The sequence below is a fragment of the Brugia malayi genome (assembly GCF_000002995.4).
Source record: "Brugia malayi strain FR3 genome assembly, contig: Bm_v4_ChrX_scaffold_001, whole genome shotgun sequence".
NCBI classification, from domain to species: domain Eukaryota; kingdom Metazoa; phylum Nematoda; class Chromadorea; order Rhabditida; family Onchocercidae; genus Brugia; species Brugia malayi.
This window is the reverse complement of record NW_025062479.1, coordinates 23,111,432-23,127,747: the sequence shown is the minus strand read 5'-3', so window position 1 is coordinate 23,127,747 and position 16,316 is coordinate 23,111,432. Positions and strand designations below refer to the sequence as shown.

Below are 16,316 nucleotides of genomic sequence, written 5' to 3'. Positions count from 1 at the left end.
CAGTGTGTTTAATTTTGCTCCATCATCAGAAACAAATGTTTGCTTCTAATCTTTTTTTTTTTTTTTTTTTTTTTTTTTTATCAAATTCTTTTATATTTTATTCAATTTTTATTTTTATTTATTTTTTTTTTATAGTTTGTAATTAAAATTTTTTGTGTACAGCAAAAAAAAAAAAGTTTATTTTATTTATTTGTTTTAAATAGCTTTAATTTTGCTAAATAAAAAAAGTAATTTGATTTTATTTTTAATATTTTAAAAATTTCTTTGTAAAAAATAAATTTTAAAAAGTTTTATTTTTAGATTTTAGTGATGTCGTGGTACTCTAAAATTTATGTGTTTGTGCGAAACTATCGTAAAAAGCATCCATTTCGAGGATTCTTTTTAAATTTAGCTTTAAATGCGCTTCTTCTCATGCAACTTCTCATTTTCATTTATTCGTATAATTTTTCTTTCAAACAAAAAAAATAAATAAAAAAATAAAAAGAAAAAAAAAAAATCATTTGAATAAATGACATTTGTTTAAAAATTTTGGATGAATTAAAAAATGAAATTGAAACGAAACTAATTTTTTCTTAAACTAATTTAGAAAAACAAAACAAAATGCTTTTTTAATAATTTTTTTTTAACTCATTTTTCGTCTTTAAATTTTTCTCAAAAAATTTTTTAAAATTAAAAATACTTGAATTCATAAGATTACACATAATAATTTTTTAATTCTAATTAAAATATTTACTACAGAAAAAAAAATGTATTCGTTGCAACAGAGGGAGAGAGAAAGAAGAGAGAGAGAGAGGAGAGACTAATAGATGACTGAAGAAAACTTTTGAAATTTTTTTTTTTATCAAAATTATTCAAAAAAGACAATTTCAAAAATTGAGTTTAAATTAAATTTGAATTGAAATAATTATTTCAGATACTATGTGTATACCTGGATTACCTGTTTTCAATTCTTAACAAATCGAATTCAAATTACAATTTATTTAATTGTTTTCAATGTAATTCTCTTTATGATGCTTTGGTCTCTTGTAATGTCAATTGTCACACCAACTGCTCGAGTACCTATTCAGTACTTTGTATGTACTCATATTATTACTGGAATTGATTTAAAAAAATTTTTTATGTCTCTCTTAATTACATAATTTTATATTAAATAAAAAAAAAAATTAAATTCAATTTGATTGGGAAAAAAAAAATTTTTTTAATTTGATAATTTATCTAACACCTGTAATAGTTTAAATTTTAATTACTAGTTTTGAAAAAAAAAATTACAAATTATAATTATTTTTATAAAAATTACAAATTATAAAAAAAACAAAAAATTGCAAAACTCTTTTTTCTTTCTTTTTTTCTGCATTTTGAAAAGGATAAAATTTTAATTAATAAATTATTGACAATTTCGCATTTTTAAATGTATATTTTTCTTTTTAATTAAAAGAGCAAAAACTTTTTATTCAATTTTTATTAAATAATTCATTTAATTGAATTAGTCCTTGAAATACTTGAAATGAATACATTAAGACTGATAAGGAGACAGATGATAAGATAAAAGCAGTGACACCATTCAAAGAGGATCGATATCTTCCGGATACATCAACCAAAGAACAGATGCAAAATCAATCTGATATACTGAATAATTTTGCTGAAAATAAAGGATTACGTTTTGTTGAGGTGGACAATTACAATCGTTTAAGGTATTTTTTCATTTCTATGCTTTCTTTCTTTTTTTGTTTACTTTTTAAAAAACTAAACAAAAAAAAAAAACAAACTTTAAATATTTGAAATTTGAAAAAATTTCATTAATTAACAAAGTAATTAAAATATATCTAATTCAAAGTATTACAAAAAAATTTTTTAAAAAAAATGATTGAAAAACATTGTTACCTATTCACTGGCTTTTTTCTTTATTTTAAAAAGTAAAAAAAAAAAAAGTTTTTTGAAAAATATTTTAAAATTATATGATAAATGATGAAATTATTGTATTATTAGAGCGTATTATTAGAAATTATTAGTGCGTATAATTTTTTTCTGTAATAATCATAATTATTATTAATAAATGATTTCAATGATATGTTTAAATTTTAAAAATTTTGCAAGAAAAGAAAACTTTTTAAAAATTTTACAAATTTTATAAAATATGTTAAAAGTAGAGTGTTGGAAGAAGAAAAAAAAAAAAAAAAGAAAAGAAAGAATGCAAAATTTTATTTTTGAATTTTTTTTTTTTTTCTAATTTGCTAAGATACTGCTATCAATGTTCACTTATCAAACCTGATCGATGTCACCATTGCTCATCCTGTGGTTTCTGTGTCGTCAAGTATGATCATCATTGTCCATGGATTAATAAATGTGTCTCATTTAATAATTACAAATATTTTATGCTTTATCTTATTTACAGTTGTATTTTGTTAGCTTGGTTTGTCATTTCTCTTTCTCTTTTTTTTTAAATTCATTATTAATTATTTCAATATTTTTTTAGTACTACAAAAAAAAAGTAAAAAAAAAAAAATTTTTTTTGAAAGTAATATGATATATTGATGAGAAGAGTGATATTTTAAATTTACAAATGTAATATTTTAATTATAAATGTAACATTTTAAATTATTTGAATTACAAATACAATTTTTTAGATTAAAACTGTAATATTCTAAATTGTAAATGTAACATTTAAAGCTTTTTTTTTTAAACAATTGCAATATATTAAATTAGAAATGCAATATTTTAAATTGCAAATGTAGTGTTTTAAATTATTTTAATTACAAATGCAATTTTTTTAATTAACAATGTTATATTTTAAATTGCAAATGTAGTGTTTTAAATTATTTTAATTACAAATGTAATTTTTTTAATTAACGATGTTATATTTTAAATTGCAAATGTAGTGTTTTAAATTATTTTAATTACAAATGCAGTAAGTAATTCAAATTAAAAATGTAATATTTTAGATTAAAAATATGATATTTTAAGTTGCAAATATAGTATTTTAAATTATTTTTGCTACAAACGCAATATTTTAAATTAAAAATATATTTTAAATCGCGAATGTAGTGTTTTAAACTATTTCAATTACAAATGCAATAAATAATTCAAATTAAAAATGTAATATCTTAAATTGCAAATGTAGCATTTTAAATTATTTTAATTACAAATGCAATATTTTAAATTAAAAAAAATGTAATATTTTAAAAGTTTTCTGTGAAGAAATGAACCATCAATTAATTGCTAATATATTTTTTCTTTTTGCTTTTGCTTTTGCTTTTATTTTTAATTTTTGGATTTGTGTATTGAAATTCATACCTTTGTTTTAACAAATTGCAAAAATTTTTTTTGTTAAAAAATTTAAATTGAAAGGAAAATTTTGTTTCTCTTTTTTTAGGGCTTTGTTAACAAGTATAGAATGTATTATTCGTTATTTTATACGACAACAATGGACCGAACAAATTGTTAATTTTATTTGTGTTTTTTTATGTGTCATTTTATTTGCTATTTTTGGTTATTATCCACTTGGTGAGCTTCTCATTTATCATATACGACTTGCAACACTTAATGAAACCACCTGCGAGCAAGCAAAACCACCAAATATTCGGTAATTTTGTAATCTATTTCAAATTTCATTCCTCAAACTTATCAAAATTTTGATATTTTAGTAAAAAAAAAAAAAAATGAAAATAAAGTGTAAAATTTTAATTTTACAAATTTTATTCCTAGTAGTAATAAGCAAAAAATTTAAATTTAAAAAAAAAATAATTTGGTAAGAGATAGTATATATTTTGCATCAAAATTACCAACAATTAATTAAATTTTAAATGAAAATTATAAATTAATTATATTATTCTATCTATAGCATATACGTTCATTAATTCAATTTTAACTTATTTATTTTTTGCAAAATACAAATTTTTATTCTTAGCAGTAATAAACAGAAATTTAAATTTAAAAAATAATTTAGTAAAAAATAGTTTATAAGCAAATCATGAAAAAAAGATCAAAAAAGTTAAAAGTGTTATGAAAAGGGTTCACAATTTTTTGACAATTGCGAAAAATGAATCAAAAATTTCTGATCTTTTAGTAATACTTAGAAGTCAGTGATTATTTCAATTTTGGCTTTTTTTTTTTTCATTTCTTTTTCCTGAATTTATTTTCCGAAAATATAAATTTTATGATAAACTCATTATCTATCAGATGAAAAATTTGAGCTTAGCTTAAAATTTATAAATTAAAATTAGAATTGAATAAATATTTCAGTGGGGATTCAAATGCTGATTATAATATGGGAATATATCGTAATTTACGGGCTGTATTCGGTTGGGGTTTATGGGCATTTCCGGTAGATTCTCATGTAGGAGACGGAATACACTTTCCCATTTGTTATTCGGAACGATCAGCAGCATGTACTGAGATTCGATATAGTGTATGTCGAGAAGATGAACCGGACAAGAATTATCAGTATCAATTCTGAATTAACCTGTCCGTATGTGATAAGACTGCTTATAACTGTTGATAAATTCAGCATATGTTTTTATGTTTCTTATCAAATTTATCTTTTTATTGATCATTATATGATAATAAATTTCAAACAGTGTAATCATTTGATTAACATAATGAAAATTAATTTTGAATTCAATTCAATCATTGTTAAATTTTCTTATCATTGTTATCAATTGTTTGAATAATTATTAGATAGATATTAGAATTTTTTTTTTTGTTTTTTTTTTTAGGTAATACTTGATGAAGATAATAATTTTTATGTTTATTTTGTTAATTGTCAGCATATTTCATATTATGTTAATCAAATTTTATATTAAAAATATATTTATTCTTAGCTAAACCAATCATTGATACATAATTTGTTTACAATTATGTTTACAATGTTTACAATTATAACATCAAAGACGAAAATGAAAACAAATAAATAGCAAAATGATAATAGAAGGATATTTTAGACTTTGAAAATTCTTTGCCATAAAATGTTGGTTTATTATGGAAAATGGACAAATGGACAAAAAAAAAAAAAAAAAATTCATTGGATCACAGATCGGTCAAATTAAAATTTTAAAACTGTCAACTCATAAAGACATCAAAGCATCGGTGTTTTTATTCAAAAATAATGCTAATTAATCTAATAAATATCAAAAAAAAAAGTAATTATCTCTAAAAAAAATATCACTAAACAATTATTTCAAATTAAAATTATCTCTTATTTCTAATTAAAACTATCTCCTGTTTCTAATTAATTTCTATTTAAAGTATCTTATATTTCTAATTAAATTATTTCTAATTAAAACTATTTCTAATTAAAATTATCTCTAATTATAAGTAAGCAATTATCTCCAAAATCATCCAAAAAAAAAAAAATACTTAAAATTGGAAAAAATCAATGTTACATTTGATTTTGACAGTAATTTTTGGAATAGCTTTGCTGGTTAAAATTTCATTTAATATTTTTAAATTCAATTTATGTTGCTCGAGAATAAAAAGTAATTGAAGTAATTTGAGTTCTTCAACCTTTTTTTTATTAAAATTTCTTTCACAGTTAATTATTTTAATGCAATGATATTTAAATAGTTAAAATTTGTTTACTAGTACAGAATTTAAGCTAGAAATTCTTAACTTATAAACTTAACTAATACATAAATTTCTTGATTTATTAATTTTTAAACTTATTTTAATTAACTAAAATAAATATATATCAATTTGCAGCTATTATAATTCATAGATTTTACAAATTGTATGCGCAAAATGTTACTTAATTAATGACAACGAAAGATCAAACAAAACAATCGATGATTATAACAAAGAAATTTCTCGTTTCTTTTTTATTAAAAAATTATTCACTTTAATATTTCAACTAATTCTTTGCATTTTTTTTTCAAATTTCTTCAATCCTTTATTAATTTTAACTTTTTTAAAAATTTAATTCTATAAAATGATGATAAAAATTAGCAATTAAATATATTAAAGTGCAATTGTTAATAATTATTCTAATTACTAAGTCAAAAATTTTAAAATTTCCAAAAAAAAAAAAAAACGAAACTGAAATGAAAAACTTTCTGTGGTGGAGTAACATAAGTATATCTCATTGTTTTATAATATACGAAATTAATGATTTGTAATGGAAGAAGAAATTGAAAAGTGTGACAAATATCATTCTCTCTATTCTTGATTCTCGACTCTCGACATTCTCTGAATGATAGTACATTTTCATTTCTTCGTCATTTCATTTTATCTATCGATTTCTCTACTCCTTTTTTTTATGGAAATTTTACATCAATTTTCAATGATTTGAATGACAAATAAAAGGAATTTGCATAGTATTTTCCATATGAATAGAATAGATTAATTAAATAAAAATGTGAAAGTATTAGTGAAATTGAAATGCAACGAGTAATTGAATTTAATCAATTTAACAATGAAATAAATATTAAGTAAGTACAGCTGTTTCGCTCTTTTTTTTTTTCCTAGAATTTTTAATTATTTCTTTTTCTTTCCCTCTCTCTCTCTCTCTCTTCATTTCTCTCTCCCTCTTTTTATGTATAACTATGAATAATTTTAAAAGGTTCTTTTCTGCAATTTTTTTTTTTCTTCAAATTACATTTTCTATGAAATTGATTAATGATGATAGCTTGAATTAAACTTTATTTCTTTTTCATTTCTCATTTTAATAGTTTTATTAGTCAAATTCAAATTAAATTATATAGGTAACAAAAAAAAAAAGTAAATCAAAAATGAAATTCAAACATTGAATTTAAATATTTTTGAAAGATAACTGTTGCATATTAATAATAAAACTTTTCTATGCTCATTGTTTGATCTTATCACTTACAATTTGATATTTATCAGAAAATTATCAAATTTCTCAAAAAAAAAAAAAAAAAAAAAAGAGTGAAAAATAAATATAAAAACAAAAAATGAAAAAAACCATTCATTGCAAAATAGTTAAAGAAAATGATCAAATAACAGAAAGTATTTTATTTCCTATATAATACTAAAAGTAAACAATTTGACAAACTTTTCCACCAACTTTTCTTTCTTTTTTTTCCTTTCCTCTTTCAGTTGTTAATTTTCTTTAAATTACATAGCATTTGCAAAGTAATTGTTAAATGCTAAGAAATTATATGATAATTTAATTGATAACTAAGTAAGGAAATGAATAGATAGGTAGGTAAGTAAATTATATGGCACTTGGAAAGTAATTGTTAAAGGCTAAGAAATTATATGACAATTTAACTAATAAGTAAGTAAGGAAATAAATTGATAAGTAGGTAATGAAATTTGGAAAATAATTGTTAAATGCTAGGAAATTATATGACAATTTGATTGATAAGTAAGCAAATAAATAAATAAGTAAATTACATGACAATATAACTGATAAGAAAGTAAGTAAATCGATAAGTAAACAAGTAAATTACATGACAATATAATTTATGAATAAGTGAGCAAATTACATGAGAATATAATTGATAAGTAAGTAAGTAAATTACATGATATTATAATTGATAAATAAGTTAATTACATGACAATATAGTTGATAAGTAAATAAGTAAATTAGATGACAATATAATTTTTAAGTAAGTAAATTATACGACAATATAATTGACAAATAGCAAAGTAAATAAACAGATAAGTAAGTAAATAAGTGAATATTATTAAAAAAGAATGAGAAAAGAAAGAAAGAAAATTATTTATCATTCAAATAAACATTTACAGCACAATCAACTCAACTAGTATCAATCAACGTATTGATTGTTTGCTAAAAAAAAGAAAAAAAAAAAAAAATTGGAAAACTAGCAGAGAGAGTACAATTATTTCTTGTTTTTTTTTCTCCTTTTAACTTTTTCTTGTCACAAATATATTTATTTCTTATCATCTTATTATCACTTTTTAAAATCTATTCTATTTTCTCTTCAATTTTAAAATGGTTTTGTTTTTCTTTTTGTTTGCTTTTAGCAATTTATTTTAATTACAAATTAAACATTATTTTCGCTTTTTTTTTACAAAAATAATTACAAATAAGATAACCTTTTTAAAATTTCAATTATAAATTAAACAAATTTGATACAATTTTATTTTAATATTTATATTATTCACTTCATTATGTATTTATGGTTCATAAATAAATTTGAAAAAAAAAAAGTATTTATATTTAATTGTAATCGTTGAATTATAATTTTAAAACCATAAAAAATATTCGTTTTTTCTAAAAAGACAAATCATTTAATTTACTTTATAAAATATTGCATTTAATGAAATGACGTATGAATAATAAAGTTTGCGAGAAAGTTCTTAATTTTAAAATTAAATTTGAAAGTTTTAACGATAGAGAGATATTAAATTTCATAAAATTTTATACTTTTTGTTCATATTTATTACTCTAAGTCTATATTAGCAATTAAATTACAAATTTCCTTAGTTTGAATAAAAATTTTTTAAGTTTTATTGACAAGAAGAGTAAAAACTGATGTTTTTTTTATCAAGAAATATACTTCTAGCAAAAGTTCATATTAAATTCTTATGGAATTCTCATGTCACATCTATTTTAAATATTGTTTTAGCTAAACTTGACCTTAAATGATCATTGACCTGACCTCATCGTAATTTATTTTGGTTGTGTTTAATCATAAATATTAGTCTAATTGCCACTTCACTGTATGAATGACAATTAAATATTTTGTATTGAATAATTTTTAAGATTATTTATTATTTGTAAAAATTCCATATATTATAATGAATGTAGAAATAAGTATTTCTAATTTTATATCTTTCTCTATTTGAAAATTTACTTATTATTAATTTAATCTCCTTTTTTTTCTTAATTAAATTAGCGCTATATTCTAAATGGCTTCAATGAAATCATTTATAAATAATATTGATATTTTCATTTTGATTTTTGCTCTTTTATTTTTTTATAAATTATATCGTAATTCAATCAAATCTTTTTTTGGAAAGAAAAAAAAAATGTAAATATTCGGCAATTAATTATTTTTTTTTATCACTACTTCTAATTTAACCTTCCTTTTCTTTATTGCAGTTATCATTCAACTAACAATCATTGTGAACTGTTAATTTTAAACTGAAACTGATTGTCAATTTTTAAAATACAATGTCAATTAATTGTTTACCGTCCGAAATTCAATTAATCATTTTAAATTATTGCGATTTCTTCTCGTTACTTCAATTACGACAAGTTTGTTATTTTCATCGTTCCTTTCTTCTGAATCTTTTAAAATTACCTTTCTTTTTTCTTCTCTCTCACATTAATTAATTTATTTTTATAGATTTTATTTTAAATGTCTTTGTTTCTATGCATAAACTAAAAAATTCAAAACAAATTAAAATATTTTAAATTTAAAAAATTTTTTCTTCTACAATAAAATATAATAATTAATAAAGAAAAAAAAAAGTCATTATATGATAATTAGCTACAAATTAGTTCTTTTTTTTTCTTTTTTTAAGTATTTTTACAATGACATTTTATTGTTATTCATATTTATTTATAAATAATTCTATAGCAAATTTCAGAAAGGTTAAGTTTACAAATTTTAAATTAAAATTATTTGACAGGTATCAAAGTATCACAAATGGCTTGTTGAGTATAATTTATGCATAAACTAAAAATTCAAAACAAATTAAATATTTTAAATTTAAAAAATTTTTCTTCTACAATAAATATAATAATTAATAAAGAAAAAAAAAGTCATTATATGATAATTAGCTACAAATTAGTTCTTTTTTTTTTCTTTTTTTAAGTATTTTTACAATGACATTTTATTGTTATTCATATTTATTTATAAATAATTCTATAGCAAATTTCAGAAAGGTTAAGTTTACAAATTTTAAATTAAAATTATTTGACAGGTATCAAAGTATCACAAATGGCTTGTTGAGTATAATTTATGCTATCGAAATCATCTTGACGTTGTTTCTGATTATTTAACTATATTTTACAATTGCAAATGGAGCAATTTCAATAAGCAAAATGTTTGTGATGCAATTTTTGATAAAATTTTTTCATTTATCAATCTTTATATGCCAGCCTTACGTGACCTATCATTTCGTCATTGTTCAGTTGTCCTCACGTTAACCGGTTTAATTCAGGTAACGAATAGTTTTAATTTATAAATTATTATTGCCAGTGATATGAATAAAATAATTTTGCAGTAATTAAATAGATTTCACTTTTTTTTTTTCCTGATAATTTTAATTAGCATTAGTTTATTAACTAATTTTGCAGTAATTAAATAGATTTCATTTTTTAACCTGATAATTTTAGTTAGCATTTATTCATTAACTAATTTTGAACTAATTAAATAGATTTCACTTTTTTACCTGATAATTTTAATTAGTATTAGCTTATTAATCAAGTGATATTTGATATAAATTGAAGTATATTCGTAAATATTATAATGATTATCGAAGTATAACATATCATTTCAATGATTTGAAATAAATTAAATAATAGTCACGAAATTAGTTTTTACCTAATTATTTAATTACGAAATTAGTTTTTACCTAATTATTTAATGATTTACTTACCTGTTTGCAGCTAGCATCAGCAACACCAAGATTATATCGATTAGATTTAAGTCAAACTTGCAATAAGCCATTTTTTGAAACAGATGCAATCTTAGCATTGCAATATTTTCGACAATTGAAAATATTGATTATGGACGGATTTATGATTCAAAAAACTATTGGCAAAGGTTAAAATTTTCACTTTTCTTTTTTAAATTTCATATTATGCTTTAGTATATGAAAAATAAAAAATTGTTTTAAAAAAATTTTCATTAATTACTAAATGTAATTTAATAATTTGAAGTAAATAATAGAATTTCTTTAAAAAAAATGATAAAATTTTATGTTTTTTTTTTTTCAAAAAATATTTCAAAAATAATAAATTATGTATGTATGTTTGTATGAATTTTAATGCTATGTTTTAATTCATTTTAATTAATTATTATTTAAATAAGGATGTTCATATCGATTAGAAGTACCACCTATACGTTTTATGCAACATTTGGAAATGCTTGTGCTCAATTGTCCATATGACACTTTAGCCAGAATATTATATTCATTGTGTGAAACTAATTGCTATTTGTACAAATTGAAACATATAAGTGTAAGTGGTATTAATTTTTTTTTACTATCTTTTAATGTTCATTTAATTCATTAGTCAAATTTATTACAATTTTTAAAAATTTTAATTTTATATTTTTGATAATTGAAAAAAAAAAGAAATATATATGAAAAAAAAAAAAAATGATTAAAAAATTTGAAAAATTCATGGAGGAAAAATTTATATCACATTAAAAGAAAATTTTCAATGAAAATATGCTACTATGATAGAATACGTGTTGCTTGTTACGTGACGGATAAAAATAATGATCAATAGACGGTGATCACGTTTTTTTGATCATTCTAGCGTATTTTTATTTTTTTTTTTTATTAATAATATTTTGTACATATGCAAAAAAACAAAATGTATATGTTGGTTTTTTCTAATTTTTTTGAGAGTTTATGATTGAACAAGGAATAAATTTCATTTTATTATTTAAATTTATTGAGATTACGGTAACTCCTTATTTCATTGATTCAACTGATTACTGTATATGTACAGCTCGGGGTACGGTATAGCACTGCAAAATATCCGGAATTACTGATCTGGTTTCTAGTAACACATCGTTCATTACGTTTTGTACATATTTGGAATGCTTTATTTGCTACTAATGATCAGTTGAAACGATTTTACACGTACGTTTAATATATCTGTTTTAAAGTTAAAAAGTACCGTAGGTACTTTACTCGTATCTGCTACTGAAATTATTATTAGAATTTTATTTTGTTGGTATTATTTTAAAGTTTATTTGTTTTGTATGCAAATTTTTAGAAAAAAAAGAAACAAAAACAAAAACAAATAAACAGATCAAATTGTTTTTATCACTTTTAGATGTTTGACAAGAAAATATATTCTTTGAAAGTCATTATATTGTCAACTAAATATTTGATCTCTCTCAGATTAACTCTCTCTTTTTTAGCGGTAGTATTAAAAGTGCTTGAAAAGGTATAAGTATTACAGGAGTAAGAATTATTTTTGTTTTTGAAATTTTTATTTTTCAGAACAAAAATGTTTTTTGAAAATTTTGAATTTGAATTAATAAACAATCTATTTCAGTGCATTAATTTCATTACCGAAGCTCACTGAGTTATACTTGGAAAGTTGCGAATTATGCGATCGAATTGATTCATCGATAGAAGTTCAATTTCTTAAAAGTATTACTTTACGTGGTATCCGTTGGAATGGTTTAGTACGTAGTATGCGTTATAATCCTGATGGCAATCACTGATAAGTTATCATATCAGATTATCAATTTCATTTCAGGGTTAATTGTAAATGTTTGTTAATTCATTAATAAACAAATTGTAAATAAATTAATAAATCGTTGTCATTGATAAGCTATCATATCATCAATTTCATTTTAGGATTAATTGTAAATGTTTGCTAATTCATTAATAAATAATTTAATTCCTACTCATATGTTCCTAAAATTTCAACGATACTTACTCGTTTGGTTTGGTTATATTTGTTATCATAAGTAACTTTTTATTTTCTCAAAAATGAACCACAATATTACTCCATGGCAATCATCAATTTAGCTACTTATTAATTCCTGATAAGACAGTGATAACGTTTTGGATGAATATCAATTATCAAGTATATGTAAGTTGTCAATTATAAAACATATTAAGGAACAGTTTAATCATTACTTAAGTTGTTAACACAAATAAATTATATCATTACTTTTTGTTGTTTTACAAACTCTTTATTCTGTTTTGTGAAAAAACCCATATAATTCAATTTTTTTGAAAATATTTTTTTTTTCTTTAAATTTAAAAAGATAGGCAAATAATAAACTAAACCATAAATAAACAACATTGTTTCCTATCTTCTCTTTTTTTCTCTTCTGTAAAAATTTATTAAATAAATTTTATTAAATTGAATAGAGTAATTGCAGAATGATCGAGAACAAATAATATGAATGATTTGTAAATTAACTCCTTGTCATAAATCTTCTGTTCTCGACCAATCGATCATTAAATTCATCTTTAATTTAATTAAAAAAAAAAAAAAAAAAGGAGAGTCATCAGGAATCTATTTGATTGCTGTATGTTTACTTGTCAACAAAAAGTAATGGTGATTTTAAAACATAAACAAAATATTTAATCCAATCATTTTCATTTCTATTTATCCAATTAACCTGTCACTAGTCATTGTCATCCACTTTCACAAATAATCACCATTTGATAGAATTCAAAAAATCACATATACTATTTAAAAAAAAACAAAAATTTCAATTCTCAAATATTTTTTAGTCTATTTTAATTTGATCTTTAGTCTTTTCTCTCGGTGTAATCGTTGAATTTACGTAATCAATTTAGCATTATTTCTTCTCATCTTCAATACTTTGAAATTGTTATTTACAATATTTCAATCATTTCAAAACTTTTTGTCTGCAATGGATGAAATTTTAACAAATCGATAAAATTAACAAACAAATAATAGCATTTATTTATTTATTCTTTCATCGATTTTTATATTATTTTGATAGTTCAAAAAAAAAAAAAAGTTTAAAACGTACGAGAAACGTAGAAATAGTAATATGAGTATCACGTATAACACGTACGACATTGTATCCTATAAATATTTTCGCCAATATTTGCAATGGAATTTTGTTTGCATTGATGATTTTGATATTTGACAAGAATTTACTTGTAATTTCTGCAATTTTAAAAGTATAACTTAATAAGGAATATAAGATAATCTGTTGAATTATATCTAATATTCATATATTTTCTTTCAAAAAAAAAAAAGTTATAATAAAAGTTTAACAATAAGTTAATTAGTAATTTGAAATAAAACAAATAATAACAATTAAACTTTCTTTCTTCATAATTATTTACTAATTTAATCAATTTCAAAAAATAGTTTAAACATACTAAAAAATAATTTCTATTAAATTCAATTGATTACAATGAATACGTATTTTTTTTAAAATTTTTAACAAATACAAATTTTTGGAAAAAGAAATATTTCAAATAAAAAATTTAAAATATTAAAAGATGATTGCATGCTAGCTCATAATTATATACTTTATCATAAATTATTTTTTATCACTTACTTAAATAACCATAGATCATTTCGTTTTTTTTTTGTTTTAATTAATTTGAAACCTTATTGGCTTTATTTTTTGTATACATATATCTTTATTAAATCAAATTTGCTTCTGAGGTGCAAATCGAATTTGCTGTTTTAATATTTAATATTAATTTAATTTAATATTGATATTAATTAAAGCATACCTTTCAGAATTTTTTGTTATTATTTTCGATGGCTAACATTTGTTTATTATTAAAATTTACTGAAATAAATATGCAATATATGTTTATCTATTTATCTAAATTGTAAAATTAAATCATAGAAAATTTATTAGAAAATTTTTCTTTTAAAATATAATTTAGAAAAAAGTAATTTTTAAATAATAAATGAAAAAAAATTTTTGAAAATTTTATGAAACTTGAAGAAGTTGTTTACTTTTATTTTTGAAAAATGTAATATTATTAAAATCATTGTAATTCATCTTTTGTTCATTCAATAAATTTGAATTAGATATTTTGAATTTGAATAAGATCATCACCAGTATTAGCAATTATATCTTTGGCATAAGCTCCAAATCTTTCTAAAAAAAATTTTTTAACTTTTTTTTTTTTGAAAAAGTTTCATACTGTAAATTTAATCTGTAAAAATTTCATACGGTAAATTTACTCTGTACGCAAATAAATATTGAAAATTTACAGGAAATACTAAATGTAGGTAAAGTTCAAAATAAAACGATAAAATTATATCTTTACAAAATAAATTGGATATATTTTTTAAAATATGAATTTTAGAAAATAATTTAATTTTAAATCGAATAAAAATCAAAAAAAAGACTTTTGCATAATCTTATCTTTTAATCTTATTTGCAATTAGCATACTTATTTATTTATTATTAATAAAATTCAATTAAAAAATAATTTATATACAAATATTTCAGTATAATTGAAAAATTATTTTAATAAATGTCAGAAAATAATTTGATTTTAAATCAAATAAAAATCAAAAAAAAAAAAAAAAGAATTTTTTAGATGATTATATTTTTTAATAGTAATTGCAATTAGCATACTTATTCATTTATCATTAATAAAATTTTAATTAAGAAAAAAAAATCTTGTATAATTAAATATTTCAGTATACTAATTAAAAAATTATTTAAATAAAATATCAATTTTTGCTCATTTTCTCTCTTTGTCCTTTTTTTTTTTATGAAAATAAAAAAAAAAATTAAATGAAAATTATACTTTCTGTGAATTTTTTGAAATTAAAATTAGTTTGGCCAATATTTATTGCTCATTAATTCTTTTTTTTTTGGCCATAAATTTTGAAAGTTTCTTGTGGTTGTTACTATATCCACTAGTAATGGTCCTACATCAATGAAATCTTTTTCCAAAAAGAGAAATTATTTAAATGAAATTTAAGGAAAAGTATAAATTTTAACTTTCATTAATCATCATCATCTACTCTTATCAGCAAAATAATTCAAAGTGGTAAACAAAAATATTAGTTTAATCATATAATTAAATAAAAAATAATTAATTAAAATTGATAATTGATCAGTTAAAGTTTAAAATTGTTTAAAAACATTGATCAATTCATGAATAACTTTACCAGAATTTTTTCTAATCTTTTTATCAAATTACAGAGTCAATATCTGAAATTGTTTTTAATAAAATAATTTCATTTACCATTGTAGTAAATCGTATGAAATTTCATTGAATTAATAAAAATAAAATAATAAATTGTAATTAACTAATGAATACAATTAAACAAGTTTTATTGCTATTGCGTGTTCAAACGTTAATTGCGTCAATTACGTGAGCATAAAAAGAATTCGAATAATACGTAAAATCTAAACCATATTATATTTACCTGTTTTTGTTTATTAGAAAAGCTGTTCTCAGTTTGAGATTCAGATAATATTTGAATAAATGGCTTCCTTTGATTCTCTCAAATGATTACAATTAATAATTTGATAATTTTATAAAATTCAAATTTTCATTATAATAAGTTTTAAATTATATATAATTTAAATTTATTTATTGCTGACTTAATTTTGATATTTAATTATTTCAATTCTTAACACATATATATATTATATATCAATTATTTTAAGAATAAAAAATCGGCATAATCAATACATCCACAATATTTTTCTAGTTAAAGTTACTTC

At 20.2% G+C, this 16,316-nt stretch overlaps 2 protein-coding genes across 3 annotated transcripts; both read left to right on the top strand.

Moving 5' to 3' along the window:
* Positions 1–1,028: 1,028 nt before the first annotated feature.
* On the top strand, positions 1,029–4,453 carry Bma-spe-10 (Uncharacterized protein; the record flags this gene model as incomplete). 2 transcript variants are annotated; one of them, XM_043075853.1, is made up of 5 exons in its annotated part: positions 1,029–1,073; positions 1,519–1,691; positions 2,237–2,410; positions 3,371–3,580; positions 4,240–4,453. In XM_043075853.1, 5 exons carry the CDS (start codon positions 1,029–1,031, stop codon positions 4,451–4,453), a joined length of 816 nt encoding a protein of 271 aa, XP_042931787.1. The 2 variants fall into 2 exon arrangements, with proteins under 2 accessions (XP_042931787.1, XP_042931786.1); XM_043075852.1 differs by lacking the exon at positions 2,237–2,410.
* Positions 4,454–10,020: 5,567 nt separating this feature from the next.
* Positions 10,021–12,335, top strand: Bm1568 (Uncharacterized protein; the record flags this gene model as incomplete). Its single annotated transcript, XM_043075851.1, has 5 exons — positions 10,021–10,089; positions 10,538–10,694; positions 10,962–11,110; positions 11,609–11,742; positions 12,164–12,335. 5 exons carry the CDS (start codon positions 10,021–10,023, stop codon positions 12,333–12,335), a joined length of 681 nt encoding a protein of 226 aa, XP_042931785.1.
* Positions 12,336–16,316: the final 3,981 nt, after the last annotated feature.